Source organism: Trichosurus vulpecula, chromosome 2, assembly GCF_011100635.1.
Source record: "Trichosurus vulpecula isolate mTriVul1 chromosome 2, mTriVul1.pri, whole genome shotgun sequence".
Lineage (NCBI taxonomy): Eukaryota > Metazoa > Chordata > Mammalia > Diprotodontia > Phalangeridae > Trichosurus > Trichosurus vulpecula.
The window spans coordinates 346,085,846-346,106,786 of record NC_050574.1 but is presented as its reverse complement, the minus strand read 5'-3'; the positions used below and the strand labels follow the sequence as shown (position 1 = coordinate 346,106,786).

The 20,941-nt window shown below is 40.8% G+C and overlaps 1 protein-coding gene across 1 annotated transcript in view; it reads right to left on the bottom strand.

Annotated features, from left to right (window-relative positions):
* CCDC191 (coiled-coil domain containing 191) overlaps nt 1-20,941 on the bottom strand; it is a 108,973-nt gene that overhangs the window by 30,398 nt on the left and 57,634 nt on the right. Inside the window, exons 9-11 of the mRNA XM_036745835.1 lie at nt 12,718-12,964; nt 3,494-3,945; nt 2,427-2,539 (exon numbers count right to left, since the gene is read on the bottom strand). Coding sequence (XP_036601730.1) covers nt 2,427-2,539; nt 3,494-3,945; nt 12,718-12,964 — 812 coding nt within the window. The remainder of the gene's footprint in view (nt 1-2,426; nt 2,540-3,493; nt 3,946-12,717; nt 12,965-20,941) is intronic.

The following is a 20,941-nucleotide window of genomic DNA, read 5'->3' as shown; positions in this document are numbered from 1 at the left end:
TTGTTTTCCTGTTTAAATTTCATTAATGGTTAAAGTAAGAGTCTGCAACTGGATTATAGGTCCTGCATAAATAAAATCTATTTGTGTTTTCACAAGTACCTTTGATTTTTACCTGCCTTTTTCTCATACTGGGCCTGACACTTCCATGTGGTAATACCTCCGATCAAGAGAGATAGATTCAATTAAACAAAACAACTACAACACATAGAAACAAGTAGAAGCCTATACCCCACCTCATCCCTCAAATCCCCAACTAGTGAGCTTGCTAATTGTTCTTCTCAATATGCACATAATTACAGTGACTACGTCCATATATGTATAGCAAAAATCTGTCAGTGATTTCAGGAGGGACGAAGGGTTACCAGAACTCGTCTGATGAGATCCTAAAACATGTAAGTATATATGTGTGTGTATATGGGGGAGAGAGAGAGGGAGAGAAAGAGAGAGAACTCCAGGGTCATGACATTTACATTTTAATCCAACTTTACGTTTCAGATTACCCAGATGGGTACAGGGAATGGAACTGTACCAGACATTTAGAAAACTGGCATCTGAAAGATGTTGACTGTTGGTCTCATCTTCTTGCCAGTCTACTAAATATCTAGCCAAAAAAGTAAAGTGTGTAAGAAGCTCTGCTAACAGAAATCTGTCATCAATTAGGCTTTCAGGGTATGAGGGGGGAGTTCCAGATCCTCTTCACCTCTGCCAGTTGACAGCAGATTTCAGTTTCTTTGGCCATGCCACCAACAAAAGAATATTAGAAATGAGGTTCTGCCATAAGTTAGGTGGAATAAATCCCAATACCAGTTAAAAAATAAGCAAAAAACAAAACAAAAAAACCCTCACTTGGTATAAAGAGCATTTCTGGTTCTGCTTTTGAGGGTGATCAAAAATTTAAATCTTTACTACATGGTGGGAAGATTTACAGGCCAATACCACACCGGTATAGGCACAGAGAAATAAATGCAGACTGAGAACCTGTTTTTCTAAAGGAGGGATGGGGATGCTGCTGCAGACTGAGAGAAAGAACTTTTTGGAGTAAGCAAATATATGACATGACGAAAGTGAACCATTAAAAAGCATTAAGTCTCTAATAGTGTGCTCTCTCTTCCTTTCTTTTTTGAGCTAAAAATAGATGGCTACTCTTAAAAAGCTGCTCTGGTCTCAAAATATTAAAAAGATGCTAACTCTTGAAACAATACTTTTAAAAAAATCCATATCAAGAGTTTTTGTATTCCCAAAGTGCCCAACCAGATACTTCCTGATTACTCAAGAGCAAAATGGGCCGAGACTGGCAGGAAGGCAAGGAATCACATTGAAAAGACTGCCCACAATGCCTAGCATGGTTTTAACTCAGTAACAATGTTTAAAGATCAAAAACTAGTAACTACACAATCATAGAATGCCTATATGAAGCCCCAAATTTTACAGAACATAAAATCCTATAAGGCTCTAATTTTCACCATCGTAATAACTGATTGACAGGTTGATCCTGGGGCGATGGTAACCTTGATCAGCTTTTATTTACGTAGGTACGGAGGGTATTCTAATTTGCATAAATGTAGCATTCTGTAGTCATAACCTTGTTACAAAAACGTGGTTTTGGCCAAAAAATGATATATCAAATTTACCGGTGGTTTCTGAGGGGACCAAGGGTTACCAGAACTGGTCTGATGAGATCCTACAAACTCCTGAACTCTGGGGGGAGGTTAACTGACCTGCGGAAAATCACAAGGCTAGTAAGTAAAGAAGATGAGACTTGTCAAATCCAGGTGTTTTGATGACAGGTTTGATTACATCTTCAATGATATGATTCTCAGCCTTAGGTCATCCTACAGAGCTGTCCCTTTCCATCTTAATCATTCTGACCTCTGTCCCTTCTACAGAGAAGAGGGTTGGAGATCTTCAGGGCCTTCAGTGTGGTGGAAGGGAACAAGACAGCCAGGCAAATTAAAATTAAATTCTCATAGTTCTAGAGCTGGAAGGAACCTTAGGGGCCATCTATCCTATCATTTTACAGATGAGGAAACTGAGGCAAGACAGTTGAAGATACTTGCTCAAGATCACACAGGAGGTAAAGGAGCAGAGCTGGGATGCACCCTCAGGATTTATACCTCCAAATACAGTTGAGCGCTCCTCCCTATCTACCATAATGCTTCTTGAAATCTTAGACTGTGGCCTGAAGGCTCTTCTGAGGTAGGAGTTAGGGAGCAGTCAGGAAAGAGAATAGCTAAAAGGAACAAAGAATTTTGTGAAGCATAGGGAGGCTTGTGTGAAGTGATATGGAATGAAGAAAGCAGAGTCAAGAGAGCAGTATTTCACAATTACAACAAATTAAAGTCAACTTGGAAAAGCCAAAAGAAGGTCCTAAAAGTTAGCAATGCTCTGAGGCAACACATTCTGTGAGAAAAATACAAGAGTCCTGCCTTTTAGAAGGGGGTGAGGTGTTAGCAGCTGCTTTGACTTCTTTCTGGACGCATAAGGGGAGCTCTGAGAATCAGTCCTAGGGCTGTCAATCCCAGAGGACGGACAAGGTGAACTGCAAAGAAGAACACAGACACGTTCAGATTGAATACTTAGCCCTCCTAAAACCCTTTGGCTGATGAGCCAAAAGCATCTGGTGAACTTTAGTTAATCTTTACCCCAGACAATGATGAGGCCCATCCTATAAACTGATACGTACAAATAAAAGCCGGAGTAAATGCACGGGCCTTAACTCAGCAATGGTTGTTAGAGGGATCTTAGTGTCCTCGTATGGTTCAACAGGACAAGTCTGTAGAGTTATTATAGACGAGTTATTCTGGATCTCAATCCACAGATTGAGGCAGGTAATAGAGCCCAGGGATTATGTCATTTAGAATATATTCTGGGGGCAGCTAGGTGGTGCGGTGGATAGAATGCTGGTCCTGACCTGAGTTCAAATCCGACTTCAGACACTCACTAGTTATGTAATCCTGGGCAAGTCACTTAATCCCGATTGCCTCCAAAAAGAGAGAGAGAGAGAGAGAGAGAGAGAGAGAGAGAGAGAGAGAGAGAGAGAGAGAATATATTCTGCTCTACTTTTTTTCAGCCTCTAAACATAAATAGAAACAATAAGAGCAAGTTACGGTCCTTCTATTTCACAGTATACGTATCTGTCATAAGTAAGCATGTCAGGCAAGCTAACTGGAGGACAGATTCATCATAGAGAGACACCTATGTCAACTATACATTTGGGCCTGCTGGATATAGTCTTCTGTTACTTAGTCTAACTGGGCTTCTCAAAGTAGGTGCCAGTCCAAGAGAAGGGAGGGACAGAGAGAGGGAAGAAGGGGAAAAAAGTAGGGAGGAGAGCATGAATTCTGAGGTTCTGGGAAAAGACAAGGGCATTTGTTTCTCCCAAAAATTCCAAAGAAAGAGGAGAGTCTGCAGACAGAAACATCACAAACTAAAACCAGACTCTAGTCAGAACCCAAGTGGCCTAGTTGGGTTGTGGCCTAATTATCTGACCTACTTTGGAATGATGTGGCACCCCTTCTTCATCTTCTCCTCTCTGGGGTTTGACATCAGCCGGTTGAGGGCTGCAGTCACTGCCGTGGCCCGCTCCGCCTCTTCTCTTGCTTCCCTTAGCCTCTGATTTTCCTGCAGCTCAAGGATCATTTTCTGTTGTTCCTGGAGTTTCTTCTTTTGCTCTTCAATCACTTGTTGCTGGAAAATGTGGCGGTTGTGGAAATGGCCCATGTAAGGGCACATAGGTTTCTGGCTGGGAGTTCTGGATTGCTGACTGCTGCAAATCTGATGCAAGGACTCACAACTTGGGGTCTTAGACTGGGGGAGCTCCAGTGAGTTCTGAAGGGCTTGTTGCATGGGTACTTGGAAGACAGACTTGGGTTTTTTGCATAAAGGAGGACTGGTTATACAGCCATCACTCCCAGAAGGCTTCTCCTGGGAAACAGTCACAGGCACCTGAAAGGGAAGAATGCATTGAAGTTCACTGGACACTAATGAGATAACACATTTAGGCTAGGAGGATTCGCTTTGTTCAGAAGCTACAGAGCACTCGCCTTTAGCTCCATCCCACTGTCTCCCAGGTCGTACCGTTGACCCCAGTCGGCTTTCTCTGTCTCCCTAATCCTGGGCAGGCCATTGTTAAAATAATAGCTACAAAAGGGGCACAGGAGAATACAGATGGATCATTGCAAATCTGTTCCCAGGTCAGTTGTGGTGTCACCTTCACATACGAAAAAGGATACATTCAATCAAAACTGATACTTGTACTTATTTGTTTTGGCACGGGACATGAGGGGATGAGATGAGTTACCTCCATATACAAAGTCTCTGGAGTTTTATTAAGTGGATTACCCCATTGTCATCATAGTGCCAGGTCTGAAGGTGTCGTATGGTGACTGGTATTTGGCAGTAAATTGGTAATTTAATGATTTTTCCTCTAAAATATTTTAAAACTAAAAATATCTTAGCAAATCAAATATCACTTTGCTTTTTGGTTCTAATGTTCATTCATTCAACACACATTTGCTAAATATCTCTTGTGTAGGCTGTGGAATTAAAAAGCTTAGCTAAAACACTGTTCCTACCTCTAAGGACCTTGCAGTCTAGGAGGGGAAATAAGATAAAAATATGGGTAACTATTACTACACAATACCTGGATAATATAAGTGCTTCACAAACCAAAGGGCTAGAGGGGAAGTCTATTACTGACCCAGAAGAAGAAGGGAAGCCTTCATAGAAGTGATGGCGTTTGAGTTACACTTTAAAAGCTAGATACTAATTCACCTGTTGAATTACTGAAGGCATTGGGAGCAATGTGACAGAAGGCATGGAGACAAGACAAGGTGTCTTTGGTGGCTGAGAGTACTCCAGTTTGGCTGGGGAACAGAGAAGATGGAGGAGAGAACAAGAGTGAAGCCTGGGGTGATAGGGCGGTGCCAGACCGTCCAGGACCTTGAACATCAGACAAAGGATTGTAAGCTTTACCCAGAGGTTCTGGATAGGAAGGCACTGAAAATTTTTGAGCTGAAAAGTGACAAGATCAGAGCTGTGTTTAATAAAGCTTATCCTGACAGCAGTGTGAAAGACAGATTAGAAGGAAAGGGGAGAAAATAGAGGCAGAAGATGTATTAGGAGGCAGCTGTAATATTCCTGGTGGCTAGTAATGAGGACCTGTAGCAGGGGAGTGGCAATAGTGGAAACAGTAGGGGGGAAGGAATGATGGAAGAGATTATTTCAGAGATGGACTCTATAGGATTCAATAACTGACTGGAAATAAGAAGCTGAAGGAGAGGAAAGGATCAAATATTATGAACATGGGAGACAGGATGGAATGATGGTCCCACCGAGAAATAGCAAAATTGGAAGACATAATAGGTTTAAGTGAGGTCAGTCGATAAGCATTTATTAAGCACCTACTGTGTGCCAAACACCGTGCTAAGTGCTGGGGATATATAGAAAGGCAAAATCCTTGAAGAGTTCATAATCTAATGGGGGAGAAAACATATAAAAAAACTATGTACAAACATCATATAGTTAAACTAAAATTAGGAAATAACAGAGGGGAGGCATGAGACATAAGAGGTATTATAATGGTTTCCTACAGAAGGTAGGATTTTTGTGGGACCTGAAGGCAGCCAGGAGGTGGAGATGAGGAGGGAGAATATTCCAGGCATGTGGGACACCCATGAAAATGCCTGGAGTCAGGAGATGGAGTGTCTTGTTTGAGAAACAAGGAAGAAGGCTAGTGTCACTGGGTCAAAGAGTATGTGGTGGGGTCTAGAATATAAAAAAGACTAGAGAGGTAGAAAGGGGCAGGGATGAAGGGCTTTGAATACCAGATTTTATACTTAATTCTGGAGGTGATAGGGAACCACTGGACACTACTGAGCAGGGGGTGGGGGGGGTGCAGGTAACAGGTCAGATCTGTATAGGAAAATCATTTCGGTGGCCAAATGGACAATAGACTGGTGTAGCGAGAGATCTGTGGCAGGTAGAACAACCAGCAGATTATTGCAATGGGCTAGGCTTGAGGAGATGAGGGTCTGAACCATACTGGTAGCAGTATTAGAGGATTAAGGGGATTTATTTGAAAGACTATGCAAAGGTAAAATCAATGGGCCTTGGCAACAGATTGGAAATGGGGGTTAAGAGAGAGTGAGGAGCTGAGGATGACACCAAGGTTCCAAACCTGGGGTACTGGATAGTGGGACCTTTGATAGTAACAGGGAAGTCTGAAAGTGGGGATGGTTTTTGGGGAAAGATAATGAATTCTGTTTTGGACATGTTGTTTGTCTACAGAATAGTTAAAATTGGATAGTTTGAAATGTCTAAAAGGTAGCTTAAAATCGAGACTGGAAATCAGCACAGAGTTTAGGATGGATAAGTAGATTTGAGAATCATTAGTACAGAGACGATCATTAAATCCATGGGAGCTGATGAGATCATTACGTGAAGTAGTATAAAAGGAGAAGAGGGTCCAGGATAGAGCCCTGTGGGACCCCCAAGATCAACAGACATGACTTGGATGAAGATCTAGCAAAGGAGACCAAGAAGGAGTGGTCAGATAGGTAGGAGAACCAAAAGAGAGTGATGTCACAAGACAGAGAGGAAGTATCAAGGAGAAGAGAGTGATAGTGTCAGATGTTTCAGAGGAGTCAAGAAGGACGAGGCTGGAGAAAAGGCCAATAGGTTTGATAATTAAGAGACCACTGGTAACCTTGGAAGGAGGAGTTTCAACTGAATAATGAAATCAGAAGCCAGATTGTAGAGGGTTAAGAGGAGAGGAAGTGAAGGTACCTACTCTAGACAGCATTCTCAGTTTTAGCCATAAAAGTCAGGAGAGATATAGAACAATAGTGGAAATGGGTGAATTGAGGGATTTTTTAAACATAGCTATCTTTTATAGGCAGTAGAGAAGCAGAGTAGACAGGGAGACACTGAAGATAAGAGAATGGGGATGACAGAGAGAGAAATCTGCTGGACAAGATGGTATGGAATGGGATTGCTCGTGCATGTAGAAGGGTTAATTTCAGCCAAGAAAAACACCATTCATTTTGTGAGACATAGGTGAAGGAGGAGATAGCAGCAAGAAGGCATATGAGTGATAGGAGATAAGGAGCTCTTAGTGAATGACTTCAATTTTTTCACTAAAATATCAGGCAAGAACATTGTGAGATGATCAGCTATGACTGACTTAGCTCTTCACAGCAATACAATGATTCCAAGACAAGCCCAAAAGACTTGGGATGGAAAATGCTATCTACATCCAGAGAAAGAACTGATGGAGTCTGAAGAAAGATCAAAGCATATTACTTTTATTTTATTTTTTGGTGTTTTTTTTTCCTTTTGTTCTGTTTCTTCTTTTACAACATGACTAATACAGATACATATTTTACATGATTGCACAGCTATAACATATCAAATTGTTTACCATCTTAGGGAGGAAGAAGGGGAGGGAGGGAGAAAATTTGGAACTCGATATCCTATATAAAAATAGAATGTTAAAGATTGTTTTTACATGTAATTGAAAAAAATGCCATTTAAAATATGGGGCAAGGTTCTCAGCTGAGTGTGGAGAGGAGTAGTCGTAGTATGTTTTGGGAGAGAAAGAAATGTTTGGGAGAGCCAGTATCAACAGAATAGTGAGTTAATTATGGAAGTATAGAAAGATTTCCTAGGAGTAATGCGGGCCTAGTTGATGTTATGTAACATAAATTTTGTAATGGACCCAGGTAGAATGGTTACATGATTTTCTCCAGCTTCATTCAGCAACACCTGTGTAGGAATGAAGGCAGTGAATTATGGGAGTCATCCGAGGCTGAGGCTTGACAGGGCACAATTGATGATATGATAAAGGGGCAAGGGATTTAAAAGGAATGTTGAACTGGTTCACCAAGGGGTCACAATGGGGAAAGGAGGAGAGTATGGCTAGTGCAGGGGTGATGGCCTAAGAGAGAGCTGAGGGTCTGAGGGATTAGAGGTTGCAGTGTGGAGGGCGAGCAGAGTTTGGTACAAGAAGGCATAGCCTTGATGAAAAAACTAATAGACTGTGATGAGATAAGGGAATTTCAGAGTCCACAAACATGGAGGAGGTGCATTTGTGGGTGACTGGAAGATCAAAGGTACCATCAACTTTGTGGGTGCCTGAGGTGGGAAATCAGTAGGTTGAGGAATTTGGATGTTCAGGTGTTTGAGAGTATATCAATATATATGTTGAAATTCCCTAGTATGAGGAAGCTGAGGAGGAGAGAAAGACTGTGAGTCAGGTACTGAACTCATTGTCTCAGATGTCTGAAGACAACAGCCACCAGGATTGTGATTGGGTAGTAGGTATGGAGAGTAGGTACGGTAGCAGGTATTGGGTAGTAAGTATGGACCTCAAAGAGGGAGAGGTTACTGACTGATGGTGATAAGGAGAAAAGCTGAAAGTGGCAATGAGGAACAAGGAATAACCCGATGACTTGAGGGGAATGAGCAAAAGTACAGCCAGTGCTGGAAAGGGCCAGGGAAGCTATGTCATTAGGAGGAAGCCAGGTCTCAGTAGAGCCAAAAGATGGAAAGAATGGGAAAGGAAAGAGATTTATGAAGAAATCAAGTTTGTTTCTTAGTAAGTAGGCATTCAAGAGGACACATCTGAAGGTATGGGTAGTGTCTGTCTGGGACTTTGGGGAGGAGGTTGAGGTTGGGAATAAGGAATTGGGATGGGGAATGTGGTTTGGATGATGACCTATAGGGGCTCAGAATCACTGGGATATGGAGGGTATGACCAGTTGGAAGTTTGTTAATAATTAAGTGAAAAATTTAGAGAGATTTTCAAAGTCAAAATATGACCTAAGGGTGGAGTCCTTTCAGAGCCTCGGGCAGTTCAGGTGAGGGAGCAAGAACTTGACACAGAAGGAATGAATGGTGATAGTCTCCTTCCTCAAGGCAGGAAACCAGGCTGGAAATTGGATGGAATGGCACTCTTTCACTATACCTTGATAATGGGTAACTGGTAAAACGGAATAGTGCTCTTCCCTTTCCCACATAAGCCTGGAGAGATCAGGCAGGAGAAACACAGAATAGGATGGTGGCCACCTCTCCAAGTCACAATCCTAAGGGAAGTTAGAGATTAGGTAGTATACCCATGCAAAACAGGCAGGAGATGTGTATGTCAAGATGGAAGGCTCCCTCCTCTAAGCATGTTGAAATTTGAGTTATGCAGAGTTTGAGATGCAAGTAGAATATCAACATGAAAATATCCTGAGGTAGTTGGAGCTACAAGTGTGGAGTGCAGCAGAGAGGTCAGGCTGTAGATGTGTGCGTGTGTATACATACACATACACATACACGCACACATCTACAGCCTGACCTTTCTATTGCATATATATGCGCATACATACATACATACACATACACACACATATCTTCTCTCAACAACAGAAGACTATCTTTCTAGTTTCCTGTTGCTGAGGTGTGGAGAGTGGGTACCATTCCACCAGATTTCTAGCCTGGTATCCTGCCATGGGGAAGGAGCTTATCACTACTCTTTCATTTCCAAGTTCTTGCTCCCTCACCTGATCTGCCCACAGTTCTGAAAGGACTCCACCCTTAGATCATAATATTATTGACTTTGTAAAACCTCTCTCTCTGTAAATATGTGTATGCACACATAATCATACATATATACATGCACACACACATACATACATACATTATCTGCTTACATGTGGGAATTGAAACTGTGGAATGAATAGTTTGCCAAGGGGGAGACTGCAGAGAAAAAAGAAAAAAGCACAAAGTACAGACCCTTGGGGAACAACCACATTAAGGGTTCAGAAACAGGAATTCAGTAAAGGAGACAGAGGAGTGGTTCGAGAGACTGGAAAAGAACCAAGACAGTGTGGTATCTCTGAAGTTAAGTAAAGAGAGACAATATCCAGGAAGGAGGAAGGAATGATTATTAGTAGCTGATATTTTCATGGCACTTTAAGGTTCACAAAATGTTTTCTATGTATGATCGTATTTAAATCTCATCACAAGCTGGAGAGGATACTACAGTAATACTAATGAATATCACTCCTACGTTACAGATGAGGAAACTGAGGTTTACAGAGATGAAGTAACTTTCTTGGGGTCACACAGCCAGTAAGTGGCAGAGATGGGATTCAACTGCAGGTCTCTCCTGCATCTAAGTTCAGCATTCTTACCACTCCATGAGGGTGCCTTCAAAATGCATCAGTTTTAAGAGCTGCCAAGAGATTAAGGCATTTGAGAAATGAAAAAAGGTCACTGAAGCTGGTGATCAGGATGTCTTCAGTGAAAGAAGCTTCAGCAGACTGCAGGGTGCAAGAAGCCAGATTGCAAGAGGCTGAAGAAAAAGCAAGTGATGAAGAAGTTTTGGCAGAGGCAACGTTTTTCAAGAAGTTCGGTAGTAAGAAGGAAAATGGGGCAGTGGCTGATTGGGCTAGGAAGGGTCAAGGGAAGACTTTTTAAAGTATGGAAAAACCTAAGCATGTTGGTGAGCACAGCCAGTGGTGAAGGAAGTATTGAAGATCCATGAAAGAGAAGAGATAGCTTCTGGAAAGAGGAGATAAGAAGGAAGGGGTTTAAAGTGTTCGTAAAAAAAACCCAGAAGTACAATTTTTTCTATGACCAAAGGAAAAGAAGGAGCGGGTGAAGATTTCGAGAAGTTTTGAAGATGGGAGGAAGTAGGCTGGGGATTGCCTTGGTTTTCTCAGTGAAGTTGTCTGCTCTAAATGTGACAGATGGGGAGGGGAGGCTTAAGTTGGAAAGGAAGAATTTTGGAACAGGAAGTGTGGGGAATGAGTCACAGAGTCCACAAAGGCAGAGTAAGAGGACTGCGGAGCAGGAGCAAGGGCCCAGATGAGGTTATATGACATGAAGGTGTAGTAGGTGACGTCATCTTCCTTCTGCAATTTTCCCTGTTGATGCTCAGCAGTCCTGGAACCAGAGTTAAGAAATCAGATGGCGGGAGTTACACAAAATGAGGATTCACAGGTTGGGAATGCCATAAATTTAATGGGGCAAGGGATTCTAAGGAATTAATGAATCATTCAAGTACAACAGCATGTCAAAATTGGGGTGGGGGCAAATGAAGCTACTGAAACATTACAAATTTACCATAAAGTAGGCTGACATTCTTGGGGAATGAGAGTCCTCAGGAATGAGATGTGTCTAAAGTTTGGGGGTCAACTGGAGTCTGCAGACTTAAAATTGCAGATTTAGAAAGGGAAGGAAGCTTAGACATTGTTCAGGTGTAATGTCTTCACTCTACAAATGAAGAAAATGAGGCCCTGAGGGGTTGAAGACTTGCTCAAAGTCTTGTAGCCTGTGACAAAGCCAAAATTTCAAGCCCGGTCCTCTAACTCCAAATCTAGAATTCTTTTCATTCTATCACACTCCCTCCCCATTCTCCTGAATCGAACGTTTTTCAGCCAGAGGTGGCTAACTCAGCATGCCTATCATGTAACCATGGTATTTAATAGTATGCTCTCACGGTGCTTTATGTGTGTCAAACACCTTTACATGTGCTATCTCATTCAAAGGCTTGGAGCTTTAAGATTTAGTTCCAGGAAGAGGGTGGAAGGGAAGGAAAGAAAATCTCCCTAGTGAACCTATCTACTGCCAAAATAATCTTGTAATTAAAGTTGTCTTTCTGAAATGCTTTGTTTCCACATGGTCCAATGTCTGATCAGCTTTTGTGTCTGCCCTCTGCGGTAGTGGGAGAGAGGCGGGAGGCAATAAACTGCCTTACATGAAGAGTGAGTTTCTAATCATTCTGCTGCCAGGCCCAGTGCTTAAAAATAATTTTGATGAGGTCTTTTCTAAAGATCCAAATGAGGTAAAAAGATGTGCTATGTGGAAGTTTACCATGTGATTCAGACCTTTGCATGTAACTTTCATTTCAGAAATGTCAGAGGACAGTTATTCCTAGGAATAGTGACACCTGTTCTCATAATTTAGCAACAAGCTGAGTTTGTGTTTTAAGGCTCTTTTAAATTCTGTGGTAATGATATATTATTAACTCAGCAAGATTGAGTAAAAGCTTGAAGTACAGCCACAAGATTTCTTTTGGATTATGGTGACTTTTTTTAGTTGTAATGTTAAGAATTAAAAAAAAACCATAATGGTACAGATTGTTCTTAATAATACAAGGCCAAGCAATCTGGCTTAATTAGAGAAAATCACCCGTCATCCAACTGATAATTTTGAACATTTTTAAGGCACAATGTTCTTAGCATACTTAAGTGTTCTTAGTAAACCAGTTCCTATAATTACATAATTAATGAAACTCTAAAGATTCCATATTCTCAATGGTGTGAGTTATATTCTTCATCTAGAGGAATATTATGGTTTCTTTGGTTACCCATGTAGAACATTATAACCTTTTATTTTCATTTGCCTTATTTTTTTGACAGCATTAACCTATGTCGATGAAATTTTCTCTTCTTGGTTTCAGTTTTTTGGAGACATTTAAGTCCAAGAAATGAACGATTTACCAATGTTTTCAGTGAATTAAAATACCTTAAACAATTTTAACACCTTAAACAAGACCGCTTTCATTTTAAAGAGAACTAGACAAAGCAATCTGGAATCTTTTGTTAAACGTCGAAAGGATTTCCTAAGGTAACTGACCTGCACTTCCAGGTACAATACACACCTGTCACATAAGGGCAGAATTTAAATGTAAAAAAAAAACAGAATAAATAAGCAAAAGAAAAATACCTCCTCTTTTCTTGTAGATGAATTTTGGGACTTTCTTTTCTCCCCATTTCTAATGTCACAAGATTCATTTGAACTAAGTTTCCCCAGGGATGCTGCCTTCAGCAACTCATCCATTTTCTTCCGAGTTTCTTCTTTTTTCAATTCTAGCTGCCTCCTTCCAGTTTCTTTTCTATATAAGTATTGCCATTGTGTAAAGTAGTGTCTTAGAATTCTCGTCCGGTTGAAATCTGTTGCCAATTGTTGTTTTCTAGATAATAAAGCATCAAAGTGCTGAAACTCAGTTTTATGTTCATAAAAAGATCATATAAAACACACGTCCATCCTAGTTGCAACCCATTCTTTCATACTGTGCTATCCTGAATCATCTTATATATTCCCCTCAGCTTAATTCTCTTGCTAGAAGTATAGGGCCATTAAGATTCTAACTTATTGAAAAGGGTAATTGTTTTATTGGAATAAGTCATAAAAATGTATTTAAAAGTGGTTTATGGTTACTGTGAAATAACCTGTAATACAAAAGGGGTAGGCAGAATAGTAAATAGAAATTTTAGTGCCCCCCAAATATACCCTGAGGCAAGCAGGATAAAAGGCATACTCAAATCAGCTTTTGAAGGTAAATTCAAGAGTGAGGGTAGATGCTGGGTAGAGAGATCCGATTTTAGGACAAGGCTGAAAAGAGAGAACAAGCCTCGGATACTGCCCCCATAATGGTATTTAGGGGACAGACAGAAATCTGTGTCACTAAGAGGCTAATGGGAGTCCAATGAGGGGGAGGGAAAAGGGAAAGGCAAGGCTAGGTGCCTTTGGTGTGGCAGCAGGGGTAGGAAGTATGCCATATGCCAATTTCTTATTTTTACAAATTATTTTTGTTAACTAGGTGCTAAACTCAGTTGTTTCTATCTACTGAAAGAGTATAAATGCTATCAGCACACTCTACATTTCAAAATCCTTAAACAAAACTCCAGTGGCCTCATCTTAGTTATACATCCCTTAGGGATAGGGATAGATAAGAGTTTTATAATTAATTTTTCATCTAATATTTTAAAAAAAGTGAGATAAGAGGGAAGAGATGTTCAGATACAGTAAAAATGCTTAGAGAAAATGAAAAATAATTACACCGATTACTAATATGCTTTTAAAATAAATGATAGATAACAAGAATAATGTGGTCAAGGCTTCACAAAGAAAATAGATCTTGGGGCAGCTAGGTGGTGCAGTGAGTAGAGCACCGGCCCAGGAGTCAGGAGGACCTGAGTTCAAATCTGACCTCAGATGCTTGACACACTTACTAGCTGTATGACCTTGGGCAAGTCACTTAACCCCAATTGCCCTGCCTTTCCCCCTCAAAAAAAAAAAAGGAAATAGATATCTCTGTCCTCCTCAGTATGAGTAATATTCTTACAGCTTGGCACATTTGCTCAGGCTATTCCTTATCCTTGAGTTTTTCTCTTAGTTTGTTGAATTTCTACAAAGCCCAACTCTTTTATGAAGCCTTCCCTGAGCCTTCTGACTGGTAACAAAACTCCTTAAAGACTGGGACCATTTCTTACATAAATTTTATACACTCCATTTTTCTAGGCTACAGTTACACTTAACAAATATTTGCTGTATTACATTATAGTTGCCCTGAGCTTTGCCAGATAAAAATGTCTCTAAAGGTAGGGTCTATTAGAACTGCCCTTTACTATGCACCAGACTCCAAACTTTTTACTCATGCACCCCTATCATGACTACACTTTTGAGTATGCTACATATTTAAATTAGCCGTTGTTCAGTCATTTTTTGTTTGTGTCCGACTCTTTGTGACCCCATTTGGGGTTTTCTTGGTAAACATACTGGAGTGGTTTGCCATTTCCTTCTCCAATTCATTTTATAGGTGAAGAAACTGAGGCACACAGGTTTAAGTCGGGGGTGGGGAGAGAGGAAGGGAGAGAATTTGGAACTCAAATTTTTAAAAATGAATGTTAAAAATCTTCTTTACATGTAACTGGGAAATAAGATACACAGTGGGAAATAGAAATCTCTTACCCTACAGGAAAATAAAAGGGGAAGGGGATAAGAGAAAGGCAGGCTGTGTGATAGAAGGGAGGGCAGATTGGGGGAAGGGGTAGTCAAAAACAAAACACTTTTGAGGAGGAACAGGGTGAAAGGAGAGAGAGAATAGAATAAATGGGGGTAGGGAGAATAGGATAGAGGGAAATACAATTAGCAATAGTAACTGTGAAAAAAAATTTGAAGCAAGTTTCTTTGATAAAGGTCTCATTTCTCTAACATACAGAGAACTGTACAAATTTATAAAAATAAGAGCCATTCCCCAATTGATAAATGATCAAAAGATATCATCAGTTTTCAGATGAAGTAATTAAGGCTATTTATAGCCATATGAAAAAAAATATTCTAAGTCACAATTGATTGGAGAAATGCAAATTAAAACAATTCTGAGGTACTACCTCATACCTATTAGATTAGGTAATAAGACAGAAAAGATAAATGACAAATGTTGGAGGGGATGTGGGAAAAATGAGGTATTAACGTACTGTTGTTGGAGTTGTGAATTGATTAAACCATTCTATAGAGCAATTTGGAACTATGCCCAGAGGGCTATAAAACCTAGCAATACGAAAATGAAAAGGACCTATATGTACAAAAATATTTATAGCAGCTCTTTTCTGGGGGTAAAGAATTAGAAATTGAGGGGATGCACATCAATTAGGGAATGGCTGAACAAGTCGCAGTATGTAGTTATGAGGGAACTCTATTGTACAGGATGTTCTCAGAAAAACCTGGAAAGACTTATGTGGGCTGATGCAGAGTGAATGTACTAGGTACAGAGTAACAACAATATGGTAAGATGATCAGCTGTGAATGACTTAGCTATTCTCAGCAGTACAATGATCCATGACAACTGAAGGATTTAGGATGAAGAATGCTATCTATCCGCAGAGAAAGAACTGATGGTGTCTGAATACAGATTGAAGCACACTTTTTCTAACTTTATTTTTCTTGAGGTTTTTTTTTGTCTATGTTTTCTTTCATGACATGACTATTATGGATAAGTTTTGCATTCTATACATATATAACCTATATGGAATTGCTCGCCTTCTCAATGTGGGCTGGGGCTTGGGGAAGGAGGAAGGGAGAAAATTTGGAACTCCAAGTTTTAAAAATAAATGTTAGAATTTGCTTTTACATGTAACAAGGGAAAAATTAAATACTAAATAACTACCAAAAAAAAAACCCAAAACAAAACAGGGTTAAGTGACTTGCTCGGAGTCACACAGCTAGTAAGTGTCTGAGGCTAGATTTGAACTCAGGAAGAATCTTCCTGACTGTAGGCCCAGTATATTTAAATACCGCATACTTATGCACATGTATAAATCAATATGTACATATTTATTATTTATATATGAGACACATACTATTGTAGCAACAATTATTTTCACCATAAAAAGTATACAAAAAATTTTAAAGGATGAGATTAAAAATTAAATAGCATTTGATTCTAGAGTCAATAGGGAGCCCCTGAGTTTGTTAAGTCACTGAACTCAGTCCCTCTCCTGGTAGCTGTTTGTCTGCAGACCTCTAGGAAACTCCCCCTCCTTCCTCAATGAATTCAGTTCCTAGTTCACAGTTTTTCTCTCCTCCTTATAACTCCTGCCTTCAAATAAGGGGACTTCAACATATTTATATCTATACACTCTCCCTCAAACACCCCGATATCACCTTTTTCAGCTTATTCACTTCCCATGACCAGTTACTCCTCCATCCCTTCATTCTCTCACTCCATCTGTCTGGCAATCTCAACCCCTGTTCTTCATCCACACTGTGACCTCCAATCCTTCAACCCCTCAGTTCTTACCTGGGCCACCACCCCTGTATTAGCTACACTCTACTCCCTTCTACATCCTGACCCCTTGGTAAACCAGCCCAAGTCTACACTTTCCTCTTCTTGGTGGCGAAAAGATAGTATATCACCCATCTTGCCCTGGCAAGCCTCAACCTGGGATGACTCCCACCACTGATGCTACCTGTTTTGATACTTGCATTGTTGAACTAAGCTGAACAAAATCACAAAACTGTGCTCACTGGTCCACTACAAATTTATGTTCTATAACCTCAAATGGGCCCTCATTGCTGGGAGGCAATCCTTCTACACCTCCCTAATTAACCCACTATCCCACTCATCACTATGATTCTTCCAAACCTTTTCATCCCTCCTCAAATCTACCCATGGCTCTCCCTCCCTCTGTCCTTTCAGATAACCTTGCTTCACATTTCACTGAAAAAATCTAAGCCATTCTTCAAGAGCTCTCTCCTTCCCTATCTCCTGATCTCACATCTCCCAGATACCTTCTGCCACTCTCTCCTTCTTCCTCCCTGTCTCACATAAAGAGGTGGTCCTTTTTCTTGCCAAGGCAAATGCCTCTACCTGCACAGATGATCCTCTTCCATCCCATCTTTTTCTGCAAATTGCCTCCTCTACCACCTCCACTCACTTATCCTCAGTCTCTCCTGGTCTACTGGCTGCTTCCCTACAGCTTATGAACATACCCTTCTCTCCCCTATCCCTAAAAGTCTCTCATTTGATCCATTCTTCCTCACTAGTTATTATCTCATATCTTGACTCCCTTTTGTGGCTAAACTTGAGAGGGCTGTATACAGTAGGGGTCTCCATTTTCTTTTCTCTCACTCTCTTCTTGACTTTATATAGTCTAGCTTCTGACTTCATTGTTCAACCAAAACTGTTCTTTCCAAAGATGTTAATGATCTATTATTTGCCAAATCCACTGGTCTTTTCTCAGTTCTTATTCTTTTAGAACCACCCCCCCCAAGCCTTTAGCATTGTCAATCATCCCCTTCTCCTTGTTACTCTCTTCTTTCTAGGTTTTTCTTATGACAATACTCTCTCCCAGCTCTTCTTCTACCTATCTGATTGTTCCTTCTCAGTTTCCTTTGCTGGATCTTCATCCAAGTCACACCCACCAATGAAGTATTCCACAGAGCTCTGTCCTGGGCCCTCTTCTTTTCTCCTTCTATACTATTTCACTTGGTGATTCTATCAGCTTCAATGAATTCTATTATCATCTCTACTCTGATGGTTCTCAAATCTACTTACCCACCCCTAAAATCTCTGCTGACCTTCAAAGTCCCACCTCTAACTGCTGATTGGATAGATGTCCCATAGTCATCTTGAATTCCATTTGTCCAAAACTGAGCTCATTATCCTTCCCCCCAAACCCTCCTCTCTTCCTAAATTCACTATTATTGTTCAGGGTACCCATCTTCCCAGTCCCCCAAGTTTATAACCTAGGCGTCATCTCTAACTCCTCATTCTCTCTCACCCCCCACATCTAATGTGTTGCCAAGGCCTGTTGATTTTACCTTCAATATACCTCATGCATACATTCCTTTTTCCTCTGATACTGCTCTCATTAATAGCCTGCTAGTTGGTCTCCTTGTCACAAGTCTTTCCCTACTCCAGTCCATCCCTTACTGAAGTATCAGAGCGATCTTCCTACAGTGAAAGTTTGACCATGTGATGACCCTTCACCTGCCACTCAAGAAACTCCTTATCACCTTCAGGATCAAACAGAAAATTCTCTCTCTGGTGTTCAAAGCCCTTTATAATGTGGCCCATCCTACCTTTCCAGTCTTTTTTACACCTTACCTTCCCCCCTCCCATGTACTCTATGATCTAGCAACAATGGTTTCCTCAATTGTCGTTAAACAAGACACAGAATTCTCATTTTGGGCATTTTCCCTGGTTGTTCCCCCATACATGGTACACTCTCTCTTCTCACCTCCACCTCCAGGCTTCCCTGGCTTCTTTCAAGTTCCAGCTAAAATCCCACTTTCTACAAGAAGTCTTTCCCAATGCCATTTAATTCTATTACCTCCCCTCTTTTGATTATTCCCAATTTATCCTGTGTATAGTTTGTTTGTAAATAGTTGTTTACATGTTGTCTCTCCCATTATACTGTGAGCTTCTAGAGAATGAGGGACTGTCTTTTATCTTTCTTTGAATCCCCATGCCTTAGCACAGCACCTGGAACACAGTAGGTACTTAATATTTGTTTACTGACTGACAACTTCTCATTGCCCCAGGCAGCTCTCTAAGATAATAGGTTGCAGAGGAGGTGCCAATCTGCTCTGGTAGAGTTCTACCCTGTGAATGCTTATGCTGATGAAATCACTGGTCTAGTTTAAAAAAAATTTTGTTATGCCACTTGTTAAATGCAAGTTTCATTAATATGCCATAATCTTACATTTACCATACAGTTCCCTATTCTCCTTTGAGAAATCTGAGGTTTTGATTCTCTTGAGATTTTGGTGTTCTACATCTTACTGATATAAAATATCTTACTGATATACAATACAATATAAGCAATATGGTTGTTATAAAATTTGGAACTGTGTGTCAAGGAACAGCTTGGGATCATTAAAAGCACTGTGAAGCTTGAAGACCAGCCAATATGGAAGAGAAAGGGAAAAGAGTAGAGCCCAGCTTCCCCAACAGCTACAGCAACAATGAACCAAGATGAATGCTAGACTGAATATTGATAAAGAACTCAAAGCAGAAACAATCAAATCAAAAGAGTGAGCCATGTTTTCAGACCAAGATCACAAGCCTGACCTACTGGCAACTGATCAGGGCAAGAACTATGGAGCAGGAGTGGGCTGGAACCATAGATTCAGTGCCCAGGGTTCAGAGGAATCGCAAAGATGCCAGAGCTGATCAGGGACTCAATCCTCATCTTAAGCCAGAAGTAATGAGACCTCCCAGAAGGGATTGGAACATAGACTCGGCACCCAGAGCAGATCCCTCCCCCATACTAGGCCAATAATTCAGATATTCCAAAGCATTCCTGGAGCACACACTCAGCACCCACATACCAAGATAAAATAGCAGTGGGGAGATTCCCTGAGCTGATCTGGGACTCAGACTTGCTTCTCCCCAGGCTAGCAGTATGTGGTTTCCCAGAGAGGGCAGGATCTCAAAGTCAGCCCTCAGACCTCCAGGTAGGTCAGAAACACCAATGGTGCCCAGAGAAAATCACCAGAAGAATGACTTAATGAGAAAAAGATAAAAGGGTTACTATGAGGCCAGGGATGCCCAAGACCCAAGCCCAGAACTAGAGATTAACTCCAAATACCTACAAGAAAAGTCTAAAAGAAAAATAGTTTGTCTACAAGATCATTTAGAATTACTAGAAGAAATTATTCAAGAATTTTAAAATGAGTTTTAAAATGATCTTATAAATTAGAGAGACAGTAAAGAATTAAAAAGAGAGAGAGAGAGAGAGAGAGAGAGAGAGAGAGAGAGAGAGAGAGAACTATGGAGGAGACACATGAAAGAGAATTAACAGCTTAGCATAAGGGGTACAAAACCTTATCCAAATAACAGATTCTCTGAAGCAAATTGAACTCAATGACTCCATGAAACAAGAGATGTTAAAACAAAGTAAAAAGATGAAAAAAATAGAAGAAAATGTGAGGTACCCCACTGTAACAACAAGCACCCTAGCACACCCAGGGTTGCCTGCTAGCACAGGTTCTTTGATCTGCTTATCTAAAGGAAAGGTAACTTTAAGGGTGTCAACAATCTTACTTTAATCAAACATATATAAATCATTCACTAGTTCAGGGGAAAGGTCAGCACTCTAAACATTGAGAAAACATAAGCAGAGAAACATCATTTACTACTTCAAGGGAAAGGTAGAAAATAAAAGCAGAGAAATCAGCCCAGAGATCAACAGACAAGGCTCTAACTGTCTGAGCAAAGTAATATAACCACCTACACACACCACCAGATCAAGGGAGCACCAACATCTGAGTAGTTGGGGGGGGGGGCACCCAGCTCTTAAACAATGGCTACTCAGAGTCCCATCCAGGGAATCAAAAGGTCCTTCTCATGAGCAAGCCCCCAAAGCAATATCTCACCTCAGAATATATATTCGCTTTTAGCTAATAGGTTTAGAGCCAGAAGGCATCACAACCTTCATGACTCAATGCCTAATTAGCAAAAGGTGTGGAAGCCTTCCTACAAGCAAGCCTCCTTAGGTAAGTTCCTTCCCCACTGGGCTCCATGTGACTCAGGATGTATCACAGCTGTGAGCTGGGCCAGATCAGCAAGACATCCATGATTGAAATACCTGTGTACCTTTAGACCTGGGAACATGGCCCCTTTCCAGAAAAAAGGAGACACATGTGGTCACATAGGCCT